General features: G+C 40.0%; 1 protein-coding gene across 1 annotated transcript; it reads right to left on the bottom strand.

The window, feature by feature from the left end:
- Positions 1-11,430: 11,430 nt before the first annotated feature.
- LOC108313284 (olfactory receptor 2G3-like) lies at positions 11,431-12,375 on the bottom strand. Its single transcript, XM_017541606.1, has one exon. It carries the CDS (start codon positions 12,373-12,375, stop codon positions 11,431-11,433), a length of 945 nt encoding a protein of 314 aa, XP_017397095.1.
- Between the last annotated feature and the right edge of the window lie 231 nt (positions 12,376-12,606).

The raw sequence follows: 12,606 nt of genomic DNA, 5'->3' as shown, positions 1-12,606 counted from the left end.
ACTCTGTCACCCAGGCTGGAATGCAATGGTGGGATCTCAGCTCACTGCAACCTCCGCCTCCCAGGTTCAAGAAATTCTCCTGCCTCAGCCTCCTGAGTAGCTGGGATTACAGGTACGTGTCACCATGCCCAGCTAACTTTCGTATTTTTAGTAGAGACAGGGTTTCAACATCTTGGCCAGGCTGGTCTCAAACTCCTGACCTTGGGATCCACCCACCGCAGCATCCCAAAGTGCTGGGATTACAGGCATGGTCCATCGCGCCCGGCCGATGACATTCTTAAACAATTTATTTGTTTTCATGAATTTTGAACTGAATTATACAGCATTTATTCTTCTGTAACTTGCCATATTCACCCAATAATAGTTTTTCTGACATTTATTTATGTTTATTTCTTTTCACTGCTGAAGAGTATTCTTTACATTTCCTTATGGTGAATAGAAGAGAATAGAACAGAATAATGACTTTTAATGAACAGAATTCTTAATTTAATGCAGATGAACTTATGAATCTTTTCCTTTGTTGTTATAAAGTGAACAAATGTCAAATATTTTACTCAGCTCATCAACTCATGAAGGAACCAGTAGGTATTAGGACTGGTTTCAAGCAAGAATTTGAATTATAGAGATTTATATTCTCTATTGAACAAACTTCATTCGTATTGTGATTAATAGGAATCATTTGTATTGTTGCGAGCATATTGCATTGCATTGCATATGCTATTATAGAATTGCATAGCTATTCTATAAGTTAACAGCTATGACTGCAGAGTTGTAAAATACCTTAGTCCTTAGACAGTCAATCAAAGGTGCACACTTTGACTGCCTATCAGATAATCCTCAGAGGATCTGTTAGATGACACCCTAAACCACACTGAGAGGACCCTAAGTAATTAACCCCTCTTGCCATTTTGCAAGTCTTAGATGCTCTTTTTCTGACAATAGATTATTTGTCAAAGATTATTTTTGATCGCAAAAAGACTGGTCTCATTGTGTTTGGCCTTATTGTTTATATAGGTGTAATAAGAACGTTAACTGTATAGGTTTTTTTGAGTTTGCTTCGCAAATCTAGAGACATGCAGTATTGGGCAACTCCTAAAGCCAAAGAATAACCTCTGGTCTGAAAGCTTTCATAAACAATCTTAAATTGGGCTTTAAACATCCACTGTTATTTGCTACACTTCCAAATTCACTAAGGTTCTCACTGGCCAAGAAGTGATTCTCTTTTTTCTTTTCTTTTCTTTTCTTTTCTTTCCTTCCTTCCTTCCTTCCTTCCTTCCTTCCTTTCTTTCTTCCTTCCTTCCTTTCTTTCTTTCTTTCTTTCTTTCTTTCTTTCTTTCTTTCTTTTTTCTTTTCTTTCTCTCTTTCTTTCTTTCTTTCTTTAACTTTGCTGCTCTAGCTCAAAGGATGAAGTGGTTTTCTTTACCGCCTCTAAGGTCAGGATCTTGCAAGCCAAATAAAAGGCCAGTTTTCCTGGGAAGGCTTTGCAGAGATTGTCCTACAAGTACACTTAAACCTGATTAAAAGACGTTAATTCTCAAATATGATCTGGGCTATATAATTCATTTAACCAATATATCTGGGGTAAAAAGTAAACAGTTTCTATTGAACAGGTGCTAATAACTATGTTGCTATAAAAAGTTAGGAGACTAACAAGTTTCTGAATTCTGATGGGTTATTAAGAATCAGATATAAGTTTAAAATGCATTTTAGTTTACAAAAACAGGATTTATTTAATTAGTGTTAAAGACAGCTTGACAGAAGAAAGGCGTTTTTCACATATCCATAAAAAATAGAACATTAAAAATAATAGCAACAACAATCTAAACAAATAACCTCATTGGTTCATTCAACTCTCCATAATTAACTCTAACTCTGCTAAGTCTTGGTCAGTAGTCAGTATCATGGAATCTGCCTGATATCAGACCAAAAAAGAGTCATGGGAATCCTGACTCAGTCCACTCAACACATCCGGAAATGTGCCTAAGAGATATCAGCTTGGAAGCCTGTACTCAAGCATCTATTTTTGAAACAACAAATGTTCGGAGTACCTGGTATATCCTTTCTATGAGGCTCTGAGACTACTGTTCTTTGTTGAAGACACAAATTCTGGCCTGTAGTTTATGCCCAAGCCTTTAGGCAAGCATCAGAGAGAACAGATGCTACCTGTAAGTGATAAAGACTGAATGGATGTCGTTAATTTATCACAGCAGCCAATTATGCCAGATGGAGGGGAGTAAAGTTCTCTCTTTAGGTACACTGAATAATTATTTCATAAAGGTTTGATCAAGGTCTTCTTCACTGGTAAAAACAATATTTTAGGCGGGGAGAGCACAGATAAATCCTAGGAGCCTTCTCATGCAGCATACAATTTCTGGAATATTTACATTAATTATGCTTCATTTATACAGACTTAATGTAGGGAAAGCTGGAAATTTCTTCTGATTGGACAATCTTTATAGTTCTTACAATAGTGTTGAACCAAATAAGGAATGTGGAGCACACCAATCGGACCTAATTATTTCTGCCGTCTCTATTTTTATATTGTAAAAGAATAAATCTTTTTGATTTTCCAGGGACACTCTGGGACATTTCAGATAGTTTTAGGTAAAAAGATACCCTGAGATGATTTCATTTTTTAAGGTTTAAGATCTGATCTTGGGAAGGTAAAAAATCAAAATTTTATCACATGCATATGATAGGTTCAAAGGTACATATGAGAATTAGTGTTTGGTAACTATTCTAATCAAAGCGTCAATAAAATGTTTTAAAATGGGCATAGCAAAAGGCACCAGGTCAAGACACAGAATAAAACCAGCACCCCATAAACCTTCTTCATGCTGCCTCCCAGTTACTGTCCTTCCAAAGTTAACCACTTCTATCCAGATTCATTTTGCCTGTTAAGGAATTTGATGTAGGCAGAATCACACAGTGTGCACTGATCTAATTTTGCATGAAATGTGCAATGTTGTCTTCCCCTAGTTGGTAAACTTCTAGTGTCTGCCTTATTCAACACAGGATTTCTCTAATGCCTGCCACAGTGCTCGGCACATACTAGGTTCTCAGTGAACATTAGGAGACTAAGTGAACAACAAATGAATGACATACAAATGAAGACCAGGAGGTATTGAGAAGTATATTAGTGTTCTATTGCTACATTTAAAATGACCGTAACATTTAGTGGCTTTAAACAGCAAACATTTATTTTCTCACACTTCCAGAAGCCAGAAACCCTAGCACAACTTAGTTGGGTCCCCTGCTAAGGGTTTCTCCCAAGGCTGCTATCAAAGCGTCAGAAGGTGCTACAGTCATCTCGAGACACAATGAGGAAAAGATCTGCTTCTAAGCTCACTCAACGTGATTGCTGGCAGTAGGCACTTCCTCCTGGGCTGTTGACAGTTGGATGCATGGTCTCAGTTTCTTGTCTGTTGGACAGAGGTCACCCTCACATGGGCCTCCCCATAGAGCAGCTTACCACTTGAGCAAGTGATTGACAAGAAGTGATTGAGAGGAGTCAGATTTCCAGCACAATGGAAGTCAGTCTTTTATAACCAAACCTCAGAAGTGATATCTCGCTGCTTTTGCCCTCTTCTACTCAGGAAAATTAAAATACCAGGTTCAGCCCACACTGAAGGGCTGGGGAGTTCCCAAGGTATGAATAACAGGGGACAGGGGTCCTTGGGGTCATCTTAGAAAGCTGTCTACCACAGAAAGCAGGACTGAAGCTCAGAATGGAGAGCTGACAGGGAACAGTGAGTGGGTGATCGTCAGCTCATCTGGATGGTGAGTGAAGCCAGGACGTTTGATGAGATTTCCCACACGGAGCACACACTTATTGACCTCTATATCCATGGTCTCATTCTCACAATAACCCTGTCTGGTAGGTTAAATTACCTTCATTTTGTAAATGAGACCGGCACCAGAGAGCTAAACTGCCCTGCCTCACAACCAGCATGTGGGAAAAAAAGATTCCACCATGTCCGATTTCAAAACTTAAGTTCATTCCTCTGTACTGCATGCTTCACCGGCAACCTGACATTGCCATCTTTGCACCCTTCTTTCTTCTCTGCTTTCAAAGTTTGATATTTACCAGAATGGCTGGAAAGGTTTGTAACTCACTTCTCAGTTTTCTCATCTATAAATAGGGATAGCAACTCCTTTTCAGGATTATGAGCTGCTGTTAGTTCCATCTTTTCCTATGAACAGAAACTTCTTTTTCACACCCAAGCAGATCTCCAGGCATGTGGAGCTCCAGCTCACTCAGATCAGCAACCTGAGCCACGCCACCAATTTCTGAGCAGAGACCATGGTGAAGTGGGGTCCTCTCTGTTCCATGGTCAGGCAGAGCTCCAGACATTTAGACACCCACTCACCTGGATCAGCAGCCTGAACCACCCCAGCCTTCCTGTGAATAGATTGTGGTGCAGCAGGACCTTCTCTGCTCTTTGCTCAGGTAGATCTCCAGACTTTCAGAGCAACCATTCCCCTGGGTCAGTAGCCTGAGCCAACCCATTCCCTGTGCAGAGACTGTGATGCATGCAGTGGCACCCTCCACACTCCATACCCAGGCAGATCTCCTGACACCTGAAGCACTTACTTTCCTGGACGAGGAAAAGGAAAGGCTGCCATTTCCTTTCCATGCAGAGAACTTGGAGTGAAGGAGGCTTCCCAGCTCGACACCTAGGCACACCTCTAGGTGCTTGGTGGCTGCCTACTGGATTCTCCCTTGGCACTAGTGCTCGTGCCTGCCACTGGGGGAACCTGTAGGTAGACCTGCCTGTTTTGGCCCCCCTATCTTGCCTTACCCCAGCTGATCAGGGAGCTCTGACCACTGAACACTCCATGGATCAGCCCGTAGCCTCAGGCAACAGAGAGCTTCTCCAAGTAAACAAGGATCAAGTATATACCCAGCCATATTGGCCACAGCCGGCTCTTACCCATACAGGTCATTTATTGGCCCATAGGGTGAACTGCACAGCCCAATATCAAACCTCCTGATGGAAGTGCATAGGGTTATAAGGAGCAAAGCCAAAATGAACCTGTCCAATTCTCTACATTTATACCCCCTGGGGAGGGAGGCAAGGGAAAAAATAATATCACACAGGGGTGTCCAAGGGAAAGAATACAGTCACAGGTTTTTAGTTTCTGTTTCCGGTTAGACCAGTAAAGCCCCCTTCTCATCCCTCATTTCCGCTTATCACTAGAGACAGAAACTAAAAACCATGGCTTCAGACTGTTAAAAACATTAAAAAGAAGAAGAAGAACAACAACAAGAACAAAACAAGGTGGGTTGGATAAGCTTGGATAGGGGAAGAAAGAAAAAAAATCCTATCTGCATGAAAATAGTTGCCAAAATTATAAGTGCCAGTGTCTCCAAATGAGAAAGAACCAGCACAAGAATTCTGGCCCCACGAAAAATCTAGATGTAATGGCACCATCAAAGGATCACACTAGCTCTCCAGCAGTGGTCCTTAACCAAATAAACAAATCCACAGCCAACATCATCCTTACCAGCCAAAGCTGGAAGCATTCCATTTAAGAACAGAAGCAAGACAAGGATGTTAACAAAAACAAGCAATGGGGAAAGATGCCCTGTTCAACAAATGATGCTGGTTAACTGGCTAGCTATAGGCAGAAGAATGAAATTAGACCACTACCTTTCACCATATACAAAAATCAAGATGGATTAAATATTTAAATGTAAATTAACGACATCCATTCAGTCTTTATCACTTACAGGTAGCATCTGTTCTCTCTGATGCTTGCCTAAAGGCTTGGGCATAAACTACAGGCCAGAATTTGTGTCTTCAACAAAGAACAGTAGTCTCAGAGCCTCATAGAAAGGACTTACCAGGTACTCTGAACATTTGCTGTTTCAAAAATAGATGCTTGAGTACAGGCTTCCAAGCTGATATCTCTTAGGCACATTTCCGGATGTGTTGAGTGGACTGAGTCAGGATTCCCATGACTCTTTTTTGGCCTGATATCAGGCAGATTCCATGATACTGACTACTGACCAAGACTTAGCGGAGCTAGAGTTAATTATGGAGAGCTGAATGAACCAATGAGGTTATTTGTTTAGATTGTTGTTGCTATTATTTTTAATGTTCTATTTTTTACGGATATGTGAAAAACGCCTTTCTTCTGTCAAGCTGTCTCTAACACTAAGTAAGTAGACCCTGTTTTTGTAAACTAAAATTAAACTTATATCTGATTCTTATTAACCCATAAGCATTCAGAGACTCATTAGTCTCCTTATTTTTTATAGCAACATAGTTATTAGCACCAATAGAAACTTTTCTTTTGGCCCCAGATATATTGGTCAAATGAATTATATAGCCAAGGTCATATCTGAGAATTAACATCTTTTAATCAGGGTTAAGTGTACCTGTAGACCAATCTGTACAAAGCCTTCCCAGGAAAACTGACCTTTTACTTGGCTTGCAAGATCCTGACCTTAGAGGCGGTAAAGAAAACCACTTCTTTCCTTTGAGCTAGAGCTACAAGGTTAAAAAAGAAAGAAAGAAAAAGAAAAGAAAAAAGAGAATCACTTCTTGGCCAATGAGAACCTTAGTGAATTTGGAGGTATAGCAAATAACAGTGGATGTTTAAAGTCCAATTTAAGATTATTTGTGAAAACTTTCAGACCAGAGGTTAATTCTTTGGCTTTAGCAATTGTTCAGCACGGCATGTCTCTAGATTTGCAAAGCAAGCTCAAGAAAGCCTATACAGTTAAACATTCTTGTTACACCTATGTAAACAATAAGGCCAAACACAAAGAGACCAGTCTTTTTGTGATCAAAAATAATCTCTGAAGACTATTTAAGATCTCAAGAGGGGCTATTGTCAGAAAAAGAGGATCTAAGCCTTGCAAAATGGCAAGAGGGGTTAATTACTTAGTGCCCTCTCAGTGTAGTGCTTGGTGTTGTCTAGCAGACCATCTGAGGATTATCTGATAGGCAGTCAAAGTGTGCACCTTTGATTGACTGTCTAAGGACTAAGGTATTTTACAACTCTGCGGGTATAGCTGTTAAATTATAGGATAGCTATGCAATTCTATAATAGTGTGTGCAATGCAATATAATATGCTAATAGCAATGCAAATGATTCCTATTAATCACAATACAAATGAAGTTTGTTCAGTAGAGAATATAAATCTCTATAAATCAAATTCTTGCTTGAAACCAGTTCTAACACCTTATTGGTTTCTTCATGAATTGATGGGCTCAGTAAAATCAATTTGTTCACTTCACAATGATAAAGCAAAAGATTCATAAGTACATCTGCATTAACTTAAGAATTATCTTAATCAAAAGTCATTATTCTATTGTATTCTATTCTATTCTATTCTATTTCATTCCATTCCATTCTGATCTATTCTATTCTATTCACCATAAGGAAGTGTAAAGAATACTCTTCAGCAGTGAAAATAAATAAGCATAAGTAAGTCTTTAAAAACCTATTGTTTTTTAACAATAGGTTTGACTATGGGTGACTATGGCAAATTACAGAAGAGTATATACTGTATAATTTGGTTCAAAATTCATGAAGAAAAATAAATTAAGAATGTTATGTACATTTCTTCAAAAATGTCAGTAACAACAATTTAAAAACTTAAACCATAGAACAGACACTGGAATATGTGGGGTTATTTATTTTTTTTTTTTTTTGAGACGGAGTTTTGCTCTTGTTACCCAGGCTGGAGTGCAGTGGCGTGATCTCGGCTCACCGCAACCTCCGCCTCCTGGGTTCAAGCGATTCTCCTGCCCCAGCCTCCTGAGTAGCTGGGACTACAGGCACGCGCCACCATGCCCAGCTAATTTTTTGTATTTTTAGTAGAGACAGGGTTTCACCATGTTGACCAGGATGGTCTCAATCTCTTGATCTTGTAATCCACCCGCCTCGGCCTCCCAAAGTGCTGGGGGTACAGGCGTGAGCCACCGCGCCCAGCTATTTTGTGTTTTTGAGACGGGGTCTCACTCTGTCATCCAGGCTGGAATGCAGCGGCGTGATCACAGCTCACTGTAGTTTCAATCTCCCCAGGCTCAGATGATCCTCCCACCTCAGCCCTCCCAGTAGTTGGGAACATGCCACTATGTCCAGATAATTTTTCATTTTTTGTAGAGACAGGGTTTCACCATGTTGCCCAGGCTGGTCTCAAACTCCTGAGCTCTGGCAACCTGCCAGCCTCAGCCTTCCAAAGTGCTGCGATTACAGGCATGAGCCACTGCACCCAGGCAACACTGGGATGCTAGTAGTTATCTCCAGGTCTAAGGAAATGGATGGTTTTCATTTTCTTCTTTGTGTTCATTTCTGTTTTACAAAATTTTAAACATAAACGTTTTAAAACACGTATCATTTTTGCTTAAAGAAAAGAGGTAATAAACTTATAGAAGATATTTTCAATGCATGTAATAGACAAAAAATTAATGTCCAAAATGTATAACAAACTACAAATTAAGAAAAGGCAATATCTCATTCATTGAGCACTTAGTATTTGTTATTCACTACAGAAAGCACTTTACATGTATTATATCATTTATTTCTTCTAACAACCTTCTCATGTATATACTGCTCCTTCCAGTTACAGATGAGGAAGTTGAGAGTCAGAGAAGTTAGGCTACTTGTCCATTGTCACTGAGGTGATAAAGGATGGAACTGGAATTGAAACCCTGCGGTCTGACTCCAGAGCCTGCTGCACTACACGACACTAACGACAATCTCATGAAGAGATGTTAAACTCACTAACAACCAGGGAATTGCAAATGAAACAAAAAATAATGTTGCCACGTTTCATCTATGAGATGGATGGACGCATTAGAATGTTTGAGATAGAGAAACAATGTCAAGCATTGGTGAGGGTGAGAGGTGTAGTTGGTATAACTACATGGAAAAATACTTTGCAGTATCTAATACACTGGAAATTTCTTTGATTCTGCAATCTGCAAAGTCTACTTCTATGCATTAAAAAATGTGTACATAAGGAGAAATGCCCAAAGTCATTAGTCATAGAATTATTTAAATCATGAAAAATTGGAAATAAACCAATATTCAACAGTAGGAAATTGGACAACTGAAATAAGCTCAGATACTTATTAAAGAGAATGAGCTACCCCTATAATTGTCAAATGAGTAGATGTCAGAAACATGAAGCTGAGTTAAAATCTTATCTGAGTTGTACTGACATCATGCTACCACTTACAAAAATTTAAACACACACAAGAACAATCCTATGCATTGCTCATGGATGCAATTGTGGTTGATTCAGGGAAATTTGAAATGTTCAAAGGGCACTTCAACTTTATCTGTTATTAGGTAATCCTTTTTAAAAAAAAAAAAAGACAGACTAAAAATGGCAAAATATTAACAAATGTTTCTTTTATGTGGGGGAAAATGAAATCTTTTTTATATAATTTTCTATAATCTCTGTTTCTGTATCTCTATTTTTATCTCTGCATCTATCTATTGATAGGTGCATACAGATATAGATATGCATAATGCACACATATATTTTTCTTTTATGAAATGTATATATGGGTTAAGTATCCCTAATCCAAATATCCAAAATCGAAATCCTCCAAAATCTGAAATCTTTTGAGTGCCCAATTGATGCTGTAAGGAATTCTCACTGGAGTGTTCAGATTTCAGATTTTCAGATGAGGGACGCTGAAACAGTAAGTGTAATACAAATATTCCAAAATGTGAAAAAAGCCAAAATCTGAAATGCTTCTGGGTCCAAGTATATCTGATAAGGGATGTTCAACTTGTATCTGTTTTCTCAAATAAAAATGAGATTTATTTTATTTTTAAAAAATTTTTATGGGTACATAGTAGGGGGATATATTTGTGGGATACATGAGATGTTAGTACAGGCAAACAATCCACAATAATCACATCATGGAATATGGGGTATCTATCCTCTCAAGCATTTATCCTTTGTTTTATAAACAATCCAATTGTACTCTTTTAGTTATTTTTAAATGTATGATTAAATTATTATTAATTATAGTCTCCCTACTGTGCTATTAAACACTGCGTCTTATTCATACTTTGTATTTTTTGCTAACTGTTAAGTGTCCCCACCTCCTCTCCTGCTCCTTCCTATCCCCCATGACCTTTCCTAACCTCTGGTAACCATCCTTCTATTCTCTACTTCCAAGAGTTCAATTGCTTTGATGTTTTAGATCCCATAAATAAGGGAGAACATGTAAAGATTGCCTTTCTGTGCCTGCCTTATTTCACTTAACATAATAAACTCCATTTCCATCCATGTTGTTGCAAATGACAGAATCTCGTTCTTTTCTATGGCTGAATAGTACTCCATTGTGTACAGGTACCATGTTTTCTTTATCCAGTCATCTGTGGATGAACAGTTAGGTTGATTCCAAATCTTGGCTATTCTGAATAGTGCTGCAACAAACATGGGAGTGCAGAAATCTCTTGAATATACTGATTTCCTTTCTTTGGGTATAGAACCAGCAGTGTGGTTTCTTGCTGGATTGTATGATAGCTCTACTTTTACTTTTTTGAGGAACTTCCAAACTGTTCTCCATAGTGGTTGTACTAATTTACATTCCCAGCAACAGTGTACGAGGGTTTCCTTTCCTCCACATCCTCACCAGCATTTGTTATTTCCTGACTTTTGGATAAAAACCATTTTAACTGGGGTGGGACGATATCTCACTGTAGCTTTGATTTGCATTTCTCTGATGATCAGGGATGTCGAGTCCCTTTTCATATGCCTGTTTGTCATATGTATGCCTTCTTTTGAGAAATGTCTATTCAAATCTTTTGCCCCAAAAAAAAAATGAGATTGAAAATGTGAATTTTAAACTGATCAGGTAAGAGTCAATTCTACAAGCTGAGCCCAGACCAGACTAGACTAATTATTAGTCATATTGTTACACATATACGTCTAAAATAATTCTAGCTCTGATTTTATAAGCACCTAGTGCAAAAAAAAGTGCTAAATATTACTTGTGTTTGTAAGACAGTAATGAAAGACTGTGTCCCTGCATAATCTGCTGCTCTTTATGTAATTTTTACCCCAAATGACTCTGTGTCATTTTTGCACTCTGAAAGAGCATGTCTGCATGTTAAACGTGTGACTGCCATCATGCAGAACTGACATAAGCTTCCAGAGGTAAGGAGAGAACCCAGGAAAAGCACAAAAGCAATGACCACAAACCACAAGGACATAGTCATTGTAAAGAAATCCTTTGCCTTCAATACTTAACTGAGTCTTTGGGTGATGGGAGCTGAACATTTTCCAATCAATGATAGACTTTCAGGTTAGGGCTGGCCATACCCTCTTCTGGCTGCTCACAGCTGCAGGGAGACTCAAGTTGGTCAGAACTGAGGTACCTGTGTGGTACCAAATGAGCCCATCCAGTCTGTGTATGACTGTGGACAACTCTGAAACATCCTGAGTCATTAAGCTGTCCTTCTGACTCTGAATATTTTCAAAAAGGCCTCCTTTACATCCTTGTTCCTGAGGCTGTAGATGATGGGATTGAAGAAGGCAGAGACAACATTGTAGAACAGCGCTAGCTTCTTGTCCCGCTCTGGGTCATACCAAGAACCGGGCCTCATGTACATGATGATGGCCGGCCCATAGAACGTGGTGACCACAGTGACGTGTGAAGCACACGTGGAGAAGGACTTGAGCCTCCCCTGCGCTGAGCGGACTCTGAAGATGGAGGCAAAGATGAGGACGTAAGAGGCCAGGATGAGGGAGAGTGGGACCAAAAGCAGGATGAAACCCAAGATGAAGTCCAGCCTGTCATTAAAAGATGTGTCTGCACAGGCCAACTTCAGGACAGCAGGGACCTCACAGAAGAAGTGGTTTATCTTGTAGGGGCCACAATAAGGCAGATGCATGGTGAAGACAGTGTAGATCAGGGCCCCAGCTATGCTAATGGACCAACAGACAATGACCATCTTGACACAAATGGAACGGGTCATGAGTAGCATATAGTGAAGGGGAAAGCAAATGGCAACGTACCTGTCATAGGCCATAATGGCATAGAGGACACACTCAGCAATGCCCAGGACCAAGAAGATGAACATCTGGGCTGCACAAGCTCCCCAGGAGATGGTCCTCTGTGGACACATCATATTAACCAACATCTGGGGCACAGTGGTAGTGACATAGCTCATGTCCACCAGAGAGAGGACGCTGAGAAAAAGGTACATGGGCGTGTGGAGGTGTGAGTCCAGGTAGATCAGCATGACGATGAGTCCGTTGCCCACAAGGGTGGTGAGGTAGAGGAGTAGGAAGAGGGCAAACACGGCCATTCTGACCTGTGTCTCACTGGAGAAGCCGAGGAGGATGAACTCGGACACACAGCTGTGGTTTTCCTTGCCGAGGCTCTGCATGGTGTCTGCCTCATAAGGAGAGACAAAGACTTCCCTGTTCTGTCCCTGCCCTTGGCAAAGGAAGGCCGGGGTTGACAGAAGGTGAGCTGCACACAGCACCATGCACAGTAGCTTGCACAGATTAGGTCAAACCTTTATTGAGTTGGATGAAAAGGACAAGGAGGCCAGCGCAGCTGTGGCACTGGGTAACACATCAGCTCTCAATTCATGCCTGTAATGCAGGACAGGATG

Source organism: Cebus imitator, unplaced genomic scaffold (genome assembly GCF_001604975.1).
Source record: "Cebus imitator isolate Cc_AM_T3 unplaced genomic scaffold, Cebus_imitator-1.0 Scaffold136, whole genome shotgun sequence".
In the NCBI taxonomy this organism is placed as follows: Eukaryota; Metazoa; Chordata; class Mammalia; order Primates; family Cebidae; genus Cebus; species Cebus imitator.
The sequence above is the reverse complement of the archived record's forward strand: the minus strand, read 5'-3'. Positions and strand labels throughout refer to the sequence as shown.